General features: G+C 30.3%; 1 protein-coding gene across 3 annotated transcripts in view; it reads right to left on the reverse strand.

Moving 5' to 3' along the window:
* Positions 1–4,258: 4,258 nt before the first annotated feature.
* Positions 4,259–22,887, reverse strand: part of LOC139481491 (ephrin-B2-like) — a 137,303-nt gene continuing 118,674 nt past the window's right edge. For 2 of the 3 annotated variants that reach the window (XM_071264862.1, XM_071264863.1), the window contains exons 2-7: positions 14,942–15,062; positions 14,062–14,236; positions 12,671–12,793; positions 10,642–10,797; positions 6,395–9,545; positions 4,259–6,057 (exon numbers count right to left, since the gene is read on the reverse strand). In XM_071264862.1, the coding sequence (XP_071120963.1) occupies positions 9,379–9,545; positions 10,642–10,797; positions 12,671–12,793; positions 14,062–14,236; positions 14,942–15,062 (742 nt within the window). In that variant the 3' untranslated portion in view covers positions 4,259–6,057; positions 6,395–9,378. Of the gene's footprint in view, positions 6,058–6,394; positions 9,546–10,641; positions 10,798–11,760; positions 11,779–12,670; positions 12,794–14,061; positions 14,237–14,941; positions 15,063–22,887 lie in introns of all 3 variants that reach the window. The other variant, XM_071264861.1, reaches the window with a different exon arrangement.

The following is a 22,887-nucleotide window of genomic DNA, read 5'->3' on the forward strand; positions in this document are numbered from 1 at the left end:
TAGTGGTATATTGTTGCAGCACAGATTAATACATCATGTTTAATTGGCAAGTGTTTGACATTACGGGTGGCGATGATTCATACCTGACATTCCTGAGGAATTGAATTAAACTGCATTAATTTTACGTTATACTTCTGAAATGTGACAAGAATTAGATTTCATCTCAGGTGACCATCATTGCATGTTCAAGTGTCTATGCAATGAAAGCTTCATATTGACACTGAAGTAAGAAACCCTCCCTAGAGTTTGTACTCTAGATTATAAAATGTATTGTGTGTTGTTTATTTTGATCTATTTATTATCCTCGTTTGTCAACATTTAGTTTTTATTGTCTAGCTTACATGAAGAATTCTAAGAATAATAGAAATTTTATGACTCCCTATAGTCACATTATGATATATTATGTTTCATGCGTTATGATTTGCAATTATGTTTCCCATTAAGAGAAATAAAGGCTTCAATAACTTAATGACGAATAAATTTGATGATATTCCATAGTCAAGTTTTCATCCAAGTCTTTCTAAAACCGGTCTGGCTTTAAGTCCTATTTGAAGTAAAAACTGTGCAAATCTATTAATTTTGAGGGAAAATAAAATCATCGCAGAGAAATTATTCATTTACTGTCTGTTTATTCCATTTTGTAAAAGCTAAATTATATAATTGAGCTGTTATGTCATCATATATCCATAGTTGGTTCGAAAATTTCGCGAGTCAATGATTGTATGATCACAAGTAATCGTAATACAGATTTCAGTACCCACGTGTCGTGTTTCTAGAATAACTGTCAATGGGTACGCTAGAGATCAAATGTTTGAGATGCAAATACACGACATCAAAACTAATAGAGTATGTATACTAAACTGCCAAAACCCTTACATGAGGTCAAAATTGCTAGATATAGTTGCAAAACATACTTTTAGTATAAATATATTTTTCATGCATTATTTAACATTGCACTCCATTTCTGTGGATCTATTCTATACTTCAGACACACATGTAATTAATTTTATTCGCCCGATAAAGGTATATCACAGTTTTGTTGAGGAGATATAAGATTTATATAAAACAATTGTGTTTTCTTTTTGTTGCTTTTTCTTTAAGTTAAGGACAAAATTTAAAATATCACAGACAATATTCTGTTTTGTTTACACATTTCAATTCGTTCATATTCAAAACCGTCATGGTCCATGGATGAAATAAATTAAGTTTGTATGATGTCACAAAATATTCTACCTTTGAAATTGAATTCCAGTATCTTATTTCTTTTCATTTTTCGTTTCGGTAATTACCTGAGGAATAGGATGTAATAAATTTACAATTATCTTATTGTGTACCCGGAACAAGACTACTCGTTAACGAATCCCAAATGGGAAAGTTAAATTTTACTTGGTGTCTTGTTACGTTGTTGATTACTAACATGGTGTTGATATCTTTAATGATGCACCTCAAAACATAGCTTGAAGTAGGGGCGTAATTGTCGTTCCTTGCACGCAAATTTTCGTATTGTTCTAGACAGCATATTGGTAGGAATGAACTGAACATTATACTTTAATTGCCTTATTTTGTTATATTTTATGGGCCTCATCAATGCCTCCGTCTCTGCGAAGATTATTCATTAAACTACATCATGAGTCTTTGTATGAAATTAAACTTTACATCGTTATTAGATAAGATTTACTTCGAAAATAAAAAAGATTTTGGCATATCGGACAATGTTAGACCTAAAACAAGGTTTGCTATGTCTTGTAGGAGATGAACATACCATTTAGCAACCGAATAACTAAATTCTTGAACGAAATGCTTCTTATTTAAGGTTATCAACAAAAAATAAGGCAAGACAATTTCAAATTAGGTCACCAGACGCAAACATCTAAATTATTGTGTCGTCTACAAACTAACCAAATATTGCAAAAAATTAGTACTTCTGAAATTTTAACAACATGAGTCACTTCTGGGTGGACCTATGCTTTACATTAATAAAAGCAACAGTAGGCTATCGATCTAGGATTCAAATCAAGGTAACAAAACAAAGTGATGGAATCACATGAACTTCCCTAAAAAAAATACGGGTATAAGTGTCTTCTGATATGCATACATCACATTTGTTGCGAATCAACACTCAGTACAAATGTCCCATGAGAGAACAGAACATGATCGGATGAAAAACAGATTATACATCTATTCTGGAATATGCACATATAAGACCAAGAAGCATGCATATATATGTTGCTATTGAGAGACGCTGTCATATCGTATCGGTCAACTCATTCGCGATGTTGCTTGCGAAACTATTGTCGTGTCTACTTCACTCGTTCTTCTGTGCAACTCTTTTGAGGCATATTTGATATGGGTATATACCCTAGCTAATGAAGTTCGCCTAGAATGAACAGACTCATTTAACATGTTAATTGAGATATGAAACGCCATTCAATTGATCAGTAAGTAATACTGCAAATGGAAGGTTGACAATTGAAAAGTTGAAATCATAACCTTTTTTATATAATTTATTTTGAAGACGCCCATCTGTGTCAATATTGAGGAATCCGTAGAGATATAAAGCAGATCTTCGTTAAGACTGTTTTGTGTGAGTTCTGCCACATAAGAGTGAACTAGCAAGTCGGCTAGAAGGGGTGTCCAATTAGTAGCCTTTAGATGATACCAACTGACGAATTTGGTCGCAGGTGAGACAGATAAGAAACGAACGATAAAACAAGCATTCACCGGCTGTGGTGTCTCACATGATTTGCTGATCATGATTGCATTTTATTTCAAAAAAATTGAAGTCAAGGTTTTAGGATAGGTATAAGATGCACATAACATTATCAATGGTCCTTAATATGAGGTTAAGGTTAAAAAGATAAAGCCTGCCAGCAGGACTTGCACATCTCACAATTATTCGATATACGAAATATAGTTGCCCTATTGATAAAAGTATTCGAAAAAAATGACCTAATAAAGAAGAGTCCAAATGCTAAAAAATACTAGAAAGATAAGTTCATTGTCATATGAAATGTCAGATGAACATGAATATTAGCACATTACATTTATTTTTATACAACTATCATCAATGTCTTCTTATCTATAGTATCTTAGATACAGACTCAATCGCAGAAACGTCCACTGACCAATGAACTAAATGCTGTTGTAAATTCATAGTCAGTTGTCATTCTGCGGTTTACATGTTCATGTATTACTATATTATATAATTCTTTGTGCTTTGTGTTATTGCGTTTGTTTGTACTGTAATCCTGTAGTCAATTTAGCAGCATTTTTACCATTGTCGTATAAGCAGGTTGTTTGGCAAGTCATTAAACAAGGTACAACCCACCGGTTTTTCTTAATTTGGCCTTCACCAAGTCAGGAATATGTTAACTTCTGTCTGTTTCTATGTATGTTGGCATTTGCTTTTGTTGTAGTTCTGTGTCTGTTGTTTCCTTAGTTTTCCTCTTATAGCTGATGTGTTATCATCGATTTTAGTTACCCGGATTGTTTTTGCTTAAACGAATTATGACTGTTGAACATAGATATACTACTGTTGCCTTTTTTTGTTGTGGTAATAAGCAGTGTGTATAAGTTTCATAACATTTGGTTGAGACAAACTAGTTAGAGAATGGAAACCAATTTCGAGATGTACAAACCGATGTACAGAGGGATAAGGGTAAAATTAATGCTACGGTTAAAAATTAACTGTTTAATATAGATTGAAGCCTTAAGACTATCATATATCACCATACAAACTACGAAAGATCAAGGTCTGAAATATAAAGTTTCAATAAATAGGTAATGGGGCTGCCTTATTGGAGTCCATTTTGTCTACCTTCTGTCATAGTCCTTCATGTCAAAACAAAAACTCTACATTTTTTTCAAGCAGACAATGAACAATGAAAATTAAAGCAGGGACTTCTGCCATATGAGCTTATCAAGAAGAGACCAAATGTTTGAACAAATAAGGTCATTGTCAGCTGAAATTTCAGATGAACATGAATACCTTACTTTTTTTCTAGACACCCATCATCGATGTTTTCTTATCTATAGTTTCTGATACCTTTTAGCATGATGAAAATGCAGATCTCAAGACAAGAGAAACCCATAAAATTGAGAATGGAATGTATTGATCAGGCCTTCTACCTCTCAAATTAAAATCTTCATACAATGGCACAATATTTGTTTCAGTCGAAATAATTATGGGTAGTTGTATACATGAGATGTATAAATTAGATCTTGGGGAAATAAACTCAGTAAAAGGGAAACTACAATATAATTTGTTCATTTCATTTATTTCATAGTTTTTTTTCACATTGCTGACTTTTTAATCATTCACACAATAACAAATTTCAAACATATAATGTATTGTCATTAAAATCTCCACAGAAATATTGTACTACAACATCCTTGTAATCATGATCTTCATCAAATTAAAAATTCCCTGAAGCAGAGAGACTGGACAATTTATTTACATTTTCATATCAGTTTTTCAAAGATACATCTTTTTTACTTCATTCCACATACATTTGCCATGAGGTAACTCTGTTGCAAACTACAACAAAAACCAAAACAAATCTACTTTTCAACTAATGGGGTATTTCAATTTGCATATTATGAATTAGATATTGAAAAAAATATAAGCTAAAATAATAATCTTATATTCAGGGGTAACAAACATATTGGGTACACAATATTACTTTCTTTTAATTTTTCTGACATTTATTTTTTTAGAAAACAAACAATATCACTGAAAAAATCTATTTGGAAGTTAAATGGGACTATGAATAATTCCAATTTTGAAAATGAAAACAAAATAAGTGATCAAATAGTCTGCTATAAAAATCAAAGTCTATGTGAAAAAGATGCTTGAATTTTACAATGCAGTTAAATCATTCAGTTGATTTACAGAGAGTTACCTCTCTGGAGGGATGTCAAACCCTTCTCATTTAAAATTGAAGCTTTTTCTTTTTAAGTTTCTGATTTTAAATGTTTGAGTTATAAAAAAGTATTCAGCAAGACTGATTTATATAACATATAACAGCAGTAATTAAAGCTAATCTAAAACAAAACAAACAACTCAAAAAACAAATCAGCAATTTGAAAAAAGAAACAACAAACAAAATATAACACAAAATCAGTTACATGTTCATTTCAATAATAATAATAAATTATACTTTTAAAGCACAAAGCCAGATATGACAATAAAGTCGTCTTTTTCATTGTCAAATATGTAATACTGAATCAAACACATTCTACTGTTGTTTCTTCTCAAAATAATTTTTGTTCATGTTTTAATTTCTTCAATAAAATGAGTTTTATATATTCAGATTTTTATTGTCTAGTTGTTTTTCTCTTTAACTCATGTTCCTTCAAAAGTATACTAAAATATTCAAAGTCGTGTTTTTGAATATCTTAAAATCCTCATTAAAGCATAAAAAGAAATTTCTAGAATTACTTCCATCAAAACAATGCATTTAGTAACTTAAGTCAAAAGTATTCCTTATTAATGGTCTGTCTTTACATGAAAATTCTTTGTTAATAGAAGCTTTTATCAAAATTTTCAATTTTTGAACATGACATATTTTCTCCAAAAGATATCAAATAGAGAAAGTGGTTTCATCTGCTAATATGCCGGCTTATGTTTCTCAGAATTATCAGCAATTTCTCTAATAATCAAATATTATTTCCAAAGTTTGCATTGCAATCTTGAATAAAAGGAACAATAAAATAGTTCTTCACAAAGTATCACAAAACATTTTTATAAAGGGTCCTTAATTAAATTTGAAGCAATTTTAGGGGGGGAACATGTTTAGCAAATCCATGTTTTTAAGAAAAAATAACAGTAGAAATAAACTAACATCATTTAAGCATTGATAATGCATGTACCATGTCTACATAATATATATACACTATATACACACAATTATATACAATCTTTAGTATAAAACAATCACACACAACCAATGCACAATATAAAACACTACTACACACACAGTTTGTCATTTACACCATACAAAACACTTAAAGGATTGCTCAACTTTCACCCATATATCTTTAGTATTTAGGAGATAACTGTATTATATTTTAAGCTCCGACGGCATCAATTGGGGATTTGATGGTCGCAAATTAAGTTTACTGGCGACGCGTTAGCGGAGACAGTAAACGGGTATTTGCGACCATCAAATCCCAAATTGATGCCGTCGGAGCTTAAAATACAATATTGTTATCTCCATTCTAATGAAACTGACAGAAAACAGCGTTAAAACATGTATTTAAAATCTGTCATATGCCGTCTGCGCTTGCGCGTATGTCCCATAGCATCAATTGTCAATTGATGCCATGTAAGAAAGTGACGTTATCCAATCAAAATGAACGTTACAAACGTTGTTGCATTAGAATCATAATTCACTGACATTTTCACAAAAAGGTTGCAGGTACTTTATTTGTGGGATAATTGAAGTCAGATCTACATTTAAATGCATTGAAGTTGATAACTGTAAGTCCAGTGATTCATGAAAATTGGGTTTTCATAAATTTGTCTGTTCTAACAACAAACAAAGGCAAAAACTTGTACTGAGACTTCAGTTTTCTGCAAATAGTATATTTGTAACCCTATAATTGCACAAGTTGTCTCAATATTTCCATCATATTTGGTTCTCATGATACATACTTTGTTGATTTTTGTTGAAGCAATTGATGTTGCAAAACAATGGCATGAAGTTGCCTTAAAAAAATATGGGTTAAGCTTCTTTCAAGCTATACATTTAATTTCTAAACTTAGATCCAATAGAGAATAATAATCTAGTTTTTTCACAAATCTATTTTTGGAGTATCCATTGATACAAAAAATAAGTTAGGCTTGATATTCATCATTTTATCTGATACTTTTGATTTTAGAAAAATACCAAATGAAGCAACAAATTGACGATTGACGCATCAAGAAATATTCTGATGAAATGAAAATTTTTAAATAATGCAAATATATGTAAATATATTATCAAAAAATATGAGTTTATTAAAAATTTGATTTAAAACATATCTTTTGAAAATTGAAAATGATCAACATTAGCATTTAAATCACTCTATTAAAATAGTATCAAAGGAATCATTTAGTTATGAGAAAGTTTCAGGTACAAAAATATAATATGATTTCATTTAGAAGTTTTAATAAAACAAAATTTATGGGGAAAAAATCATGTACACAAATCATTGTTCATTTTGTAAAATAGTACTTGCATGATCAACAGGTTTTGGGGGTCATATAAAATTGATAAAAATTTGAAAGTAACTAAGGGGAATAACTCTTGAAAGTTAAAATGCTTGTTTGCTAGAAACTTTTAAAACAGCATGTCGTTTAATGGGTACTAACTAGCAGGCAAAGATGAAAATATGTTTTTTACTTGTTATTACAATTCACTTGATCTATATTACACTCAACACATCCATTCATTTCATTGCCAACACACTCATTTATATACAAAATTAAGATAAATAATTGATTTTAGAGTGAAAGACTTGTTTTCACTTTGGAAATTTTACTCCAAAATAACACACAATATTTACAAACTGAATATATCTACATCTTGTATATATGCAAATCAGATCATGATTTAAGCCAATGAAAACTTGTATCCATAATGAGGCAGTTATGTACAATAATATAAATAATAGCACTTAATGTAAGTTGCATTCATTGATAAGTAATGCACTTTGATACACTTTTGTGATGCTAAAATATTTTGGTTCAACATGATAAAGAAAACATTGTGAAGATGTATTTTGTTTGTATTTTAAGATACTGTAAATTCAGAAATTATTGAGTGAATTTATTATTGCGATTTTGCCGTTATAGATTTGAAATTTTACGATTTTAAGAAAAATTCTGTTTAAGGTGGTACCTAACACCTGAACTAAAATTAATTTGGCTCTTTTAATTTTCTTACAATTTTGACAAATTATTTACTTTCACCCTTTGACAAAAATATAAAATAATCAAAAAAGACTCCAAATTATCAACTCCATTCAGGACAATTGTAATGTGGAAAAAATGTGAAAACTGATTTTTGTTATCCAAAATATTCAAAAAGATCATCAAATACACCAATTTTAAATTCTGCAATGTTTGATGGTTGGTTCAGGGATGTTTGCAAAATAATAATTTGAATTTAAAATGTCAAATACTTTCCATTCAGGTTTTAAAAATTTCTTGGAAAGAGTTTTCTCTCAATTGTCAACAAACTCACTATTGCTGCATAGACTTTTTTAAAGTATTCTGAAGTGTGTCAAAGTCATGACCTTTGCTCTGCATAGAACATCCTGGTCTTTTAACATCATCATGTGATCAATTCTGGTCTGGATACCTTAAGTTCTGGTTTCAAATATGGAATGTTTTGTATTATGATATGTTTTTGTACCATTTGTTTGTTTTTTACTTTTTCATTTAAAGATTTTATTTAACTAAGGGTATAAATGTTTGGTAAAGGCATATGGTACTAAAAAGGATTTTATGGAAACACTGAATTGTAGATATGAAAATGAAGACTATGAAAGACTGTTTGACCTTCTGACCTCATTTTCTTTCTATCAATCTTTATTTTCTGTCTGATATAACATTCTTAATACAATACTGTGGAAAATGCAGCATAATTTATCAGCTTATGCATAGAAAAAAAATGTGAATGAAATTTATGAACAATGAGACATGAGAAATCTATTTGGGACTACCTCTTACTTCAAAAACAATACTCATTTATCAAATATAAAACTAACAGCTTTGAGCTGTAGTGGTACCAGAAAACTTAAAAACATGATGTTGTAAAAATTGAGTATTCACATTTTCTCAAGTTTCAATCATGCATGAAAGCTTTCATACTAGCTGAAGATATTAAGACTGTTTTAATTTTCCAGACAAAGTATCAGCTTAAGAACAAGAATAAAATTTCTTATATTATTTCTGAGGCAACCAAATCAACATCACTTTAAGGTATGACTGACGTAATCATTGACATAATCAAACTGCCATTTCATTTCAAAACAAATAAAATCTTAACAATGAAAGTCACACCAAAAAAGTTTTCAAACTTGCTTCATCTATAACACAACAAGTTAACAAGTATTGCTTCCATCCCATCATCCCAATAAAGAATATGATTGGCTAACTATTTTTTGTCATCACTGATTGCTTTCTTCCTGCCACTACAAGAAAGAAGTTTATCTATTGGCCAATATCCTTCTTCCACCATTGCAACAAAGCATATGATTGGGCAACTTTTTTGGTCATCACAGCAGCTAAGAATATGATTGGCTGATATGAATGTTGACAGTTTTGCATAATTGATGTCACTGTTCACTCACACACAGATCCAAATGCATACTTCAACTATGAAACTACTGCTACCGTTGTGGCTGTATTAAATATGTCAATGTCATTAAAACTATTAAAGTCAAAGAAGGCCGCAATGTCCTTGCATTGTTTATAAGTCCACTATTTTTATTGCCTGTGGCATCTATTACAATTTGTTGGCTAGGATCACTTGGCTTCCCTCCTGGAAACTTTGTAGCTGAAAATAGAAATATATATCATTAATGATTTGATCTCAAATAATTGTAAAGTATCTCTTTTAACTTAGCTGTCCCAGTAACTACAAGGGTACTCAAATCACAGTCATATTATTATTTTCCTGTCATAAAAAAACAGACTTACAACATGGTCCTTTCATGGAATTTTCTCATGCCATTGTTCTTGCCACAGCAGACTACAGTACAATGAGCAATACGAGTACACCAATATCAGTGTGCAACTGACAAGTAGGTTATTGTAATAACCAACATTTTTCTTTGTCATTGTACAATAGAAAAACATTTTCAAAGATAACTTGAATTTGACAAAGCTCTGTGTTGAAGGCGGTACATTGACCTATAATGGTTTACTTTTATAAATTGTTATTTGGATGGAGAGTTGTCTCATTGGCACATACACCACATCTTCCTATATCTATTCCTTTTTTAATTATCAATTTGTTAAAAAAAAACATTTACCTGAAACTAAACATGCGTAGTCATAGTTCCAATCTTTAGTCCTTGATATGGTTTTGAATAAAAACAGTATGATTTTGTGTGTCTCAGAACAAATGTCTGATCATGAACAAATAATGATGATGATGATGAATATGATTTAATGCATCAAAATATATTCAAGTTAAATAGTGAGGGAAACATGGGTTATTTGAAATAAATTTTGTTTAATCCTATTAAAAACTTGTAAAATCAGGGTTAGGCTATATTTTTTTCAGTAGTAAAGACTGGTGTTTTGTTGACTGTTATACATCAAAATGCTAATACTACTAGCACACTGTGGATTCAGTTATTTTTGTGGAAATCCGTTTTGATTGATTGAGGAGAAACTTGTCCTTTTTGTTGATATTTCACTTCGTGATTTGGCATCAAAGTTTATACAGCAGCCCATGGAAAATCTATACTCAGTCAAACATTCAAAACTGTTGTTTACCAATCCCCATGAAACTGACAAAAGTTGGTATCCCACAAATAATACTGAATACATAGTTGTCCATATAACAATAAGTTACAAAATAAACCCATTGGAACCTTTTATTTGTAGAAAATATTGTTGGAAAAAATATTTGATATAACACCTACTTGAGGAAGGTTTTTGTGTTGTAGTTGTTGGTGTTGGAGTTGGTGCCGCTGTAATTGGCTTCTTTGTTGTTGTTGTTTGTTGTGTTGGTGGATTTGGTGTAGCAGGAGGCTGTGTTTGTTGTCCTCCTGGAGTTGTTGTACTTGTTGAAGATGAATCTGAAGAAAAAAAAAATGAAATTGATTAACAAAAACACAAATTTGTTGTAATACTCTCTTACAAATAAAAGAGAATTTAAAGAGTACGTAAAATTATATAAAAAAAAAGTAGAGAGCAAATGAAGTTATAGAAAGATGTAAAATGAAAATAATTGCTTTTCGTAATCTGATCCCTTTCAGCAGTAAGATATAACATTTCAAACTAAGCATAAGCAAGTATATGCAATATTTTGATAAAGATTTTCATTTGAAGTTATATTTTTTTCCAAAGTAATTCAAATCTATTTTGTTTTCTACGAGGGACAATCCTACAACCTTATTAAATTTGCACATGAAGGACTAAGTTATGTCAGTACAAATTATTCTACACATGCAAAGGATTACATTTTCACGTAATCATGATCAACATTTTCACATAATCACAATAATGATAATCATGATTAACCAGTCACCATCACCTTCACAGGGAGTTCAAACAATTACCTAGATGATGGGTTTGATAAAATGCAATGAGATCTACAAAAGTTGAGTGGAGGGAAGAAAGTAATGAAAAAATATCTGGAAAAATCTGATGAAAAAACACAATCTATTTTCATCAACATGCAGGAATAAATGTTGTGTTTTGCCATATAATTCCAGACACAGGCAAAAGTTTTCTGTGTTATAAGATAAATTTCAATTTCTAAACTACTTGTTACAAATTTTGAAATATTTTAACCAGATTGTGAAATGTGTGCCAACTGTACAGTCTACATGATATACTGAAATGACTTGTTTTGCAAATTTTATCCTTCAAATCTATCCATCATTCCATCAGCGTTAATTTTATAGCACTTATATGGGCCTTTCAGTCAATTGATGAATGAATGATAAAACTAGTTGACATTTTCTATAACTAAAGGATATATCATTTCATCCTTAACAGTGCACCAACATGCAGAAAAATAATTTCCTAGTACTCACAGCATGAACATATTTTGCCTAAGTGTAAAATTATGTATATCAAAATCTTTACTTAAACTCAAACCACTTTCAGATCACTTTTCCAATTTGTATATGTCGATGTACAAAATGGTAGGATAATACAATACAACGATTTCTATTCAAATTGGGTAAATATTACATTGCTAGGTAACGTATGTATAACAAAAAGGAAGTGCTTTACACAAAATATCAATTTCATCTTCAAGTCACATGACACGACTTCATTTATCTCTTTCTTACAAAATTACAAAAAGACATTTAAATAAGAAACTATAGAATGATCTTTGGAAAAATATACCATTAACTGTTATCTGCTTACACTTTTTGTAAAGAGAGGAAAATAAAATACATTTGCCGTTGCAGTAGGGTATTATACAATTTATATGGAGAATAAAATACATTTGCCGTTGCAGTAGGGTATTATACAATTTATATGGAGAATAAAATACATTTGCCGTTGCAGTAGGGTATTGTACAATTTATATGGAGAATAAAATACATTTGCCGTTGCAGTAGGGTATTATACAATTTATATGGAGAATAAAATACATTTGCCGTTGCAGTAGGGTATTATACAATTTATATGGAGAACGATACCGATCATTATATTTGAATAACATTGTCAGTTTTCATCTGTTGTTACATAACGAAGTATTGTGAAAACAGAAATGTTTTTATTACAATTCACTGCATTATCATCATCTACCGCCAATTTAAGGTGTTTTTAAACTATTTTAAGTTAGCAGCTGATCATATCAAATATGAACTGATAAAAATAGAAAAGACATATATATTTTGTAAAGGTCTAAAATACAATTAATCTGTCTCTCAGTCAATGTAATGAAGTCCTGATTAACCTATAGTACAGTTCACAAATTAAAACACCCACCTTGTGTATTATTATTAGTTGATGAACAACATATATCTATTTTTAGTTTCATGTTTTTCGTATGACAGGCGCCAATGTCCTGATACTGGTTTGATAATCCTCCAGGCTTTCCCGTTGATGAGCCTGAAAATATACAGTCAATAATAAGAATAGTAAAACCTTATACAATCAGAGAATGAAAACCTTATACAATCAGAAACCTTATACAATCGGAGAATGAAAACCTTATACAAACAGACAATGAAAACCTTACACATTCTGAGAATGTCCCTCTCATTTAGAACATGATCGGCATTTTATTTTTAAGAATTGGATGCTTCTTTTTGTAAAATTCAATGGGGTGTAAAAGGGTTGACCGAAGTACATTTTGTAGGAAGCAAGGGATCACCTCTGTGAGTGAGTGAGTGATTCTAATTATGTGTGCACTACCTATATATAAAATGTTGAAAAGGTTAAATTAGATTGCTTAAAACATGTTTGGCACGTTTTTTGAGAATTTTTGTATTTTTAAGTCTTCAACTTTGTGTTTGATTTGACATTTCAACTGTTTCAATTCAAGCACCAATAACGACTCTTATTTAAATGAAATCTGGTGTACAACATGTGTCTGAGTTTAGTGGGATGTCCTCTTTCACTGAACTAGTTCATACTTTTGTTTAAGGGCCGTTGAAGCCCACCCTCTGGATGAGGGATTTTCTCCCCATCTTGAGAACCAATGGTGGTCTTTGATTGTTTTCTGCTCTTTGATTTGGTTGATAACTCTGACACATTCCCCATTTATATTCTCAATTTTATTACTTGTTTATAACACACTGTACACAATGTTTTTAATGCTCTTAAATGTCATATGATTATAAAGGACATACAGTAAGTGTTGTTACATTTAGAGTAAATTAAGCAATTTAACCAATAAACCAGATGAACCCTACAATAGTTTATGTACTAGTACTAAGTTACGCTTACTAGACTTTTAGTTTACAAATGTCATGTTTCTCTTAAGTGTTGCTTGCCTCAACTCTTTATTTTTTCTCTATGTATGTGTTAGTGATGTACAAGTTCATTTAGATGAACTTATGTTCTTGACCATAATTATAAAGCTGTATATTTATGGTGTCCTTCATTTTTATTTGTAATGATTTGAATGCTATTTCAGTGAACATGCTCAGCTTGAAAATTTGGAAAATGTATGCTATGGGTTTTACTTATTGTTGAAGGCTGTAAAGTGCCCTAATAATGTTCATTTCTGTGTCATTTTGGTCTCTTATGGAAAGTACTGGTAGTCTAATTGGGCAATCATACTATATATTTTCATATCTAAACATTTACCAAATGCAAGACAGAACCTTTTTTAAAGCTTCATTAAACCAATTATGCTACATTAAAACACTTACTTATCATATAATATGTATTTCCACTAGAAAAATCTGGAGTATTTGGAAATCCTTGAAAAGGGTCTATCCAAATAGTAAAGAATACATCACTTTTAGTAGGATTACTACAGTTTATAATCATTAATGATTTAGATGGGTCAAACACAGTACACTGATCATACTCAGCTTTGCTGACCTGTAATAGAAAAATATATATTGTAAGTCATCTACAAAATCTCAAAAATTATTCTGTTAATTTTCCTGTCTTTGCAGATGGTTTTTATACGGTTAAGCCTTTCTTAGTCCACTTCAGGGCAATACATTTGAATTCATGATGTAAAATCATAGTAAATTCTTCAGTACAATGCCAAGTGTTTGAACAAGAGTTGTCTTTCTTCCTTTCCTATTATGTACAAGAGTTGTCTTTTTTCATTTACTATATTGTACAACAATTACCTCCCTTCCTTCATATTACTATATTGCACAACAATTACCTCCCTTCCTTCATATTACTATATTGTACAACAATTACCTCCCTTCCTTCATATTATTAAACTCTTTTATTTATTAACACCTTGTCTCGCTACTATTGGAGTGCATGCAATATTCTAAGTTTTTTTGTTTTTTTTTACCTGAATTTGTTTTTTCTTAACGAATTCTGAGATTTGAACATTGGCAAACTACTGTTTTCTCTAAAATTTTAATGTCCTGACAATCCGCTATGAAGCCTTTGTTTTTTCTGTAGTTTTACATGAGCTTTGTTAATTTTTGCTTTGTTTTTGTAATAAAATAAGATATCATTTAACTGTTTCCTGACTTCATATAAAGACTACAAAATTTAAAATAGCATGGTTTTTATTGAGGGATGAGCTGGCGTGAATTTAATATTCAATATACTTACTAAATATATCACATAATATTCCCATGTAGAATTATCTGACATAGGTGGGTAGTATGGACAATATACATCTATGCTGTCAAATAAATTCACTGTAATTTTATTGTCTGATGTTGTAGAAAATCTGCAAGAAGAAAGATATAAGGTCATAAGTAAAAATGTTACAAGAATGAACCTCAAATATTGAAATTATGTGGTCCTGAAATTCTTTATAATTGCTATTTGTCAAACCTTGATGATCGGACATTAAAACCCCTCCGCATTTAGTTGTAATTATTAAAGTCATAAATGAGGTTTTCTTCTACATTGAATGTTTTGAGGTTGCAATTGAATTTATTTGTCAGTTTTATTTACGAATAATGATTCCTGTACAAGGGGAGATAATTAAATAATATATTGACAGTTGTAAAATTTATTCATTTGACCAAATATTTGCAATATATATGTATGTCATTTCCTTTGGTATGGTAATTTTAAAATTCCAGTGAATAATTTATCAAAGTCATACAGCTGTCTAACTGAAAATAATGAAATATGAATATCAATTTATACCTGTACAGGAAGTAACATATTTCAATGTCAAAAATTAAATTTTACAAATAATTTCATACAAGTACAAACTTTATTATTTTAAAACTTCCTTATCTAAACATTGCATGTCTTTAGATTTGATTAGTTTTAATTCATTTAGTTTCCTATTTGTCTTTTCAAATTAATTGAACTCCATGTGATAATTAAATCCCAGGAGAAATTCACATTTCCTCCGGAATTTCAAACAACATTATCTTCTTATCCCGTAATAATATGCCACTTCAAGCCAATTTCTTCAGATCAAAAGTAAGCAAACAATTTTTTACAGGAAATTTGCCCCGCGTCTTCAGCCATGAATCTAACGGAAAGAGCAATTAATCATTTTTTGACAATTTAGACGGATGGTCATTAAAAGGCATTTGGAGAACGTAACATCTTATTAATTTTTTCCACGTTTTAGGTCTTGTGCAATCAGCACGGAACAAAGAAAAATACTGTTTGTTTACACAATTCGCGTAATAATGTTTCTTTCTCATTAATCTTCTTGCTCAAATTAATCCATCAAGAGTAGGGATGTTGTGTACCTTTTTTGACCTGCATGAAATGAGGGATAAAATAAGAGGTATTCTTTGAAGCTCATGAAAATTAGCCTGTCACATGCTGAAGGAACGAGCAGACGAGTTCTGAATAACAAATGAGGATAGTGTCTTCTTATCTAATCAACTAATAGGTCAAACTTATTTCATTTCAGGAATTCTCTTTTAAATTCTGTCTTTAAATTTCCTTTGTACATGAGGATCTAATAATTTGATTGATTAAAATGCGAATGATAACTTGTCATGAAAGTCTCAAATGTATGCATGAAATTATTGGTCGCATCTCACGAATAAAATGGACATTCTGCATCAATCTGTCTGTACAATTACAGTTTAAAATGCTATTATGAATTTCATTAGTTTGGACTTTTTGCCTAAATCGTAACAAAAGCCAGATATAATGTGAGTTATAATCCACAATTATTGTTATAATTCTTAACAATGGTCTCTCCTAACATGGAGCACTTCTATGTAATGGTATCGTGACATTATGAGTGACACGTCCTTAGCAGATAGCCTATTGAAGTTGACTTAAAACAAGGGATGTAATCAAACCAGTCATGTACATTATAATTAAGAATTTCAAATCTGACAACAAAATTAGTCGCATTGACAATAATAATCCAACCAAACATCTGGGTGAAGTCAGTTTAACTAAATGGATATAGGAAGATGTGGAATGATTGCCAATGAGACAACTGTCCACAAGAGACTAAAATGACACAGAAATTAAAAAATATAGGTTACTATATGGCCTTCAACAATGAGCAAAGCCCATACCGCGTCTCACTTTAAAAATCTCCTCAAATATGTCTTTTACTATCTTTTTACTGACTGATACAAGGCTTATACATCCTATTTTCATATGAAAAATGAGATTTTTTATTTGTTATTATCTTTATTTTTGTGCTTTCTTAGAGAATATGATAAACATAACTGGTTTTTATTTTTGCTAAATTATTCAATACAAAATCCAATCTAACAAATCAGTTAAAATTTAAAAAGCCTTGAAATATTGACTTATCAAACATCTAGAAACTTTCAGAATAGAATACTATCATACATATCATCTCTTAAGGCTGTCTACATGCATTCAAGTTTACAAAATGTAATATTCTTTTACAGTGGTTAATTTTGTATCATATCAAAATATTATTGACCTCAAAATCTCCCGAATAAAGACTTGACAGGTTTTTAAACTTTATCATAAGTATCTATAAAAATATAATAAATCATAGGACAAAACAGACATTTTTTGAAAACAAATAAATTATTCAAAAGAGAAAGAACCCTAAAAGATCCCCAAAAATTTACAGTTTAAAAAGAATGACGTTAATTTCACGAAATTTAGTAAACCTTCACTTTTCAACTGTTGATAAGTATCAATTGAAAGGTTATAGTCGTTAAAACAGACCTATTTGAGTCTGTTCTCCACTTCAAATCATTGCAATAATAATGATTTTAATCTCCCTTCATTTTCTAGGGACATTAACTGAAATTTATTTTAAACTATTGTTGACCCTATTAAACAGTGTTAAACTACTGCTATTGAAATGGTAAAAATTGCTTTCAAAATATTGATATAATAATAATTTATGACTTAAAAATTCATATTAAATTCAACAACATGCACACATAATCCCCTGAAGAAATATTTATATAAAATCTATAAATGATTTGTCTCTATTAAGCTAAACTGTACACATTCTGGTTGACAATTGTTACAATGTTTTAAAACAGGTGGGAACAAATTCATTCACAAATCATTTATCAAATTTTCAAATATTTTCTCACGTTCAAGAATTTATCTTATCTTTCTCAAATATTGCCTCATTTTATGCATTTAAAAAAAAATTGACGAAAGTTATCTCCCTGTACAGCTATATCGTGTATTTTGACCGTTTCCATAACAAACTGTCAGATAGCAACAGCATACTTTTGCCTGATAGCGACATAGATTCTTATACTTCAGTTTCATTTATAATCAACATTGAATTAATATAAAGTCAATTTCACTGACGCTGCAATAGAAGCGGAATCAATATTTCTTCACGGATTATATATAAATTTACATATGCTCCGACACCTTGTCAGTCAAATGCTGTGGCAGAAATTTATTTTTTCTTATGTAACTGATTTCACTAATAGATCTGTCTGTTAAACTTCCAATGAAATGTACATAAATCTATATTCAGTTCCGAGCTTGACAAATATCTCTGAAGAACTGACCCAGGGTATGTTTGTTCATCGTAGAACATATACGTGTAATCCATCATATGGGAACCTTTCGGTCAATGTGAATCATGGCTCTCGATTAATCATGTCCTTCTATTAATCTTCTGCATGTGAAAAAGGGGCTAAAAGATCGGAGCGGCTGTTTGATTACAACATAAATTCCGATAAATCTAGAGATGTTCACGTTGACTTTAAATTGATCAAAATATTTTTAAGTGACAGCATCATTAAATCTTTTCAATTGATAATTTAATGCCCAGTGGAAAAAAGTTGACCCCATGGCTCGTTAATCAAAACTGTTAAATCAAATCCTCATGAAGATCTGTGAAAATGTTGCAAGTTTGCATAACCTAATATGCCGCAATTCAAAGGTGGTGAAAATATTATTATATCCAACTTACAAAAAACAGTTGCATTAATCAAACGCAAAAACTTGATTAAATCCTACAAAATTCTCTTTGTTCTAATGAAATTAATTTTGCCTTCTCATCAAATTTAAATCAATTATTGGGAACTCCAACTGAACAAAAATATAATTAAATTTATCATGTTGGAAAATTTGCAATTGTCATCTTCATAATTAATTCAATAACAGATAAGAAAGGGTCCTTGCTACAATGGACTCTTGCTGGGACTAAATTTATTTTTAGATCAGACAACTCATTGAAATCAAATCAATCATAAAATTATTTCTTCATCAATTAACAAAATTATAAAAAAGATTATTCAGTGCACATGCAAGACAGAATTATTTATTGAGTTATCTCCTCCTTATCTTTACAATTTTGAGCGAGGATTGCTGTTAATAACCTGCCCCGGTCATCTGGTTACATTGGATAATAACAAAAGTGCAGGTACCATTATTGTTAAAATTCTTCCATGGAGAAAAAATGCTACAAAGAAAGTCTTATATAAACTATAGTCTTTCATGGTAAAGTGATAAATCAATACCACTGAGAACTAAATATTTCATTTCTCCAGAAGACAAAAAAACTTGGGACATAAACTTTTATCTATAGCATTCACTCAAAAGAATGAACCATTACAAATATTAAAACTTTTATGACAACCAGACATCGTAAAATATCATAATTCTAATACCATAAATATATTTTACTGTTAAGAAGAATATTCTTAAGTTTGACAGATGTTTTCTGGTCTCCCACTAAATTTAGTATACCAATTAGGCTATTATTTTTTTTGTTGTGAAAGAGACATTTCAAAAGTATAATACTGAAATGGTTTCGTTAATTATGAGCCCCACGTTCATGGCTGTGATCAAAAGAAAACTAATTTACGCTTGCATTAGACCAAGTGACAGGTGGGCATAGGAAGATAATGACCACCTTGATCCTAGGGGCAGGTAATTTTGTAGAGCGCTTGGGTCTAACACCTTTACCTGTCTAAGCTGACACATGCTTCAGCGAGGTTTTATCTTTAAAGGAGCTGGTCAATGGTTTGAACAACTCCTGCAGTCATTGTTAATTACATGGTCAATTTCACAAACATCATTTCAAAAGCAAAATCGTTAAGTCTTAGCAAAATATCAGTGGAGCAAGATATTAAATTTGTTTTAATGCAAGTTACAATTTTAGGCATCAAACAGATTTACATATCTATTTATACAGATAAGCACCTTTGAATGGTTTTCTAGGTCTTGTTTTTCAGACTTGTAATTATGGATTAATAAACCTTCAACTGATATGCTAAGATTATCAGTGAGTTTGTATTCATCTTTAACAGTTGGTTTTCTTCAAACAAATCTGATATATATATATATATATATATATACCAAAAATATGGGAATCACAAAATAAATGATTTAATTTACTATCCATTATAAATAATTGCATAGTTGTCTTCTAAGAGTGAATAACTAATTTTACTGTCAAATAACTATCTTCAAATTTGTGAACTGTTTAGACTGTATTGTGCTAGAGAGTTGTGACAACCTTGACTTATAATCTGGGTTTGACCTGTTTGACCATAGATAACAAAAAATAATAAAATGATTTGTTGTTAGTATAATATCCTCCTCATTTCTTAGATTCCCCTACCCCATGCGCATCCCAGTGACCTCTACGGGAAAAAAATAAAAACATTACTAGCCTTTAAAAATTTCTTTATAATCTTCTAGTGCTAAGACATTAATCAACAATCAGTCAAGTAAAATAATAAGGTCAAATCAAATAAATTCAAGCAAAATCTGTTAGGTTAATATATAATTACTTTCAAAGTATGCTGAACAATTGGTATGCTGTTATATAGTTGAAGTAGACAATAATAGGTTGTTAAATATCTAGAGAATTGTCAGAATGGCTTGCTTTTATCAATCATTAGCAGAGAAAACTTTCATAGCAGATTGTCCAGACATACTCAACATTTAAGCACTTTCTGGAGAGTTTATTAGCGTCAAAATGTTATTAACCAAACAAGGAAGCAAGCAACCTCAACTTCTTATGTTGGAGAAAAAATATGATACAAAATTTCTGTCAGTGTCTGCTAAGCCAATATTATTGCAAGACCAAATTTTTTTTGGAGAAAAAAAACCAAGATCTATTAGGTAGAGCTTTAAATTTAGTAAAAATATATTAATTACATTTTAAAGGCACATATTGGTTACAAAAAAAGCAGTTGCTTTGATAAATGTGATCTATATGCATGTTAGAACAGCCCTCTGGTATAAATAACCTAATTTCAACACTATCAAATAACTAAACTTTGAATATATATCCATATGCATGCAAAAGAGCAAAATTGAAACTTTAACTAAAATGCATCACGTCCCAAGTATTTCATTTCATAAGAACTAACATTTGTACTCAAATCATTATCCAGGAAAAAGATGGTCAGACCTTTTTTCATATTCATGACCTATTCTACTCTTTGTAGATGTTTTTGTAGCAATATAGAAAATATAATGGTGACCATCACCTGACAAATACAGAATTATTATACAATGTAACAAATGCTAATATAAAGGGAAGCCAGCTAAGTCCTCTATATTTTACGATCGTCAAACTTATTCAGTTTTAAGCATTCCGTTCCCACCCACACATATTTGCACTAGATAGAGAGTAACCTCCCTGAAGCTATATATATCCATTCAATCTCTGATATAACAGCTCAAATTTCCTTTATGGAACTTTCTCAGTATCAAATCACAGTTTAATTTGGTATCGGTTACAACTGATTTCAATTTAACCAACAAAAAACAAATACATTTCTGTCACAGGGAAATGAGTATTCCCTCTTTATTTAACCCTTAAACTTCTATTTACAAATAAAACCTCATAATTTTATATCGTATTTTATTAAATCAGCCTTAAGCAACAGTAAATCTTGGGTCCGTCTTTAATTTCCGAGCCAATTTGTACAGTGAACGACCATTAAACCTTATAGTATGGTATTGATCCTATTTTATTGCTTTTTTGTAGCTCTTTTACAATCGTCAATTTCTGACTTAATTTGTATGTATAAGGCGAAAACATGCAATGAAAGTTCATCTGAAAATCTTTCGTTTAGCATTAACTTGCATACTGCTTCTTTCTCGTTGTAGTGCCATGATTACATGGATGAAACAGTCCAATAATCCACGGTGATAGATTGTACCAATATCAATACAGGAGACAAATTAGATCTCGCTAATCTTTCAATTTTCTTTGATTTCTGCCCTTTAACCATTATCTATGTATACGGAATTGATTTTTTTTGTTTCAATCTGGGGTTTATTGGTAAATAAAGTTAACATTCTGTTAACGTGGATTGATTTTTGCCGTAAAAATGAAAAGATGGACTTTCAATTTATGTCACAATGAATTTGGGTTAGTCTTTTATGAGAAAATACAGTTATTAAAGTTCTTAACAAGATGATGAATGGCTTATGACTGTGCAACAATCTTGCAGTGGGCTTCTTATAAGTAAAAACATGTAATGGCTGAAAACCTAATAAAAGTAGATTCTAGATTCAGAATTTACATGTTTTCAATAAATGTCTTTAAAGAAATTACTTTAATGTAGAAAAATGTTCTACATTCATCAATGAAAACATTATCAAATTATTTATTAAGCTAACAATCAATTTCTCTTTTAAACACATTGATTTTTTGATTGAAAATATGCAAATTTTAATCTATAAATGCATGAAGTCATAGCTTAACAAATGATGGCATGCTTTCGTGTTCAGTTGTTCACCAGCTAGTAACAAGGTTTTGCACATAAAACAATATTTGATAAGAATATAAAACAATTTAAAAATGCATGTGGTCCTTGCAATTTAATGACATGCCAAGGAATAATTATAAGGACAGTGGTTCATTTAACAAAAAATCTTAAGAGCTAATAATCTTTTTTTTCAGATAAAAGATTTTGTGTGGAAAGAGCCCCGGAGGATCTGTAGTTTCTTTTAAAAAGATTTCAAATTAAAGAATTTCAACTCTCTTGGACTCTGACTACACTTGAAATATCTTAACTTAATGCATTCGAGAAACAGATTTGTAATACTCAGTTACACCGCCTACTGTTTTTCACTGATTCGTAAGGACAATTAAACAAAAAAGAAATCTCTACTGTCAGGAAGAGTAGATT

This window comes from Mytilus edulis, chromosome 7, assembly GCF_963676685.1.
Source record: "Mytilus edulis chromosome 7, xbMytEdul2.2, whole genome shotgun sequence".
In the NCBI taxonomy this organism is placed as follows: Eukaryota; Metazoa; Mollusca; class Bivalvia; order Mytilida; family Mytilidae; genus Mytilus; species Mytilus edulis.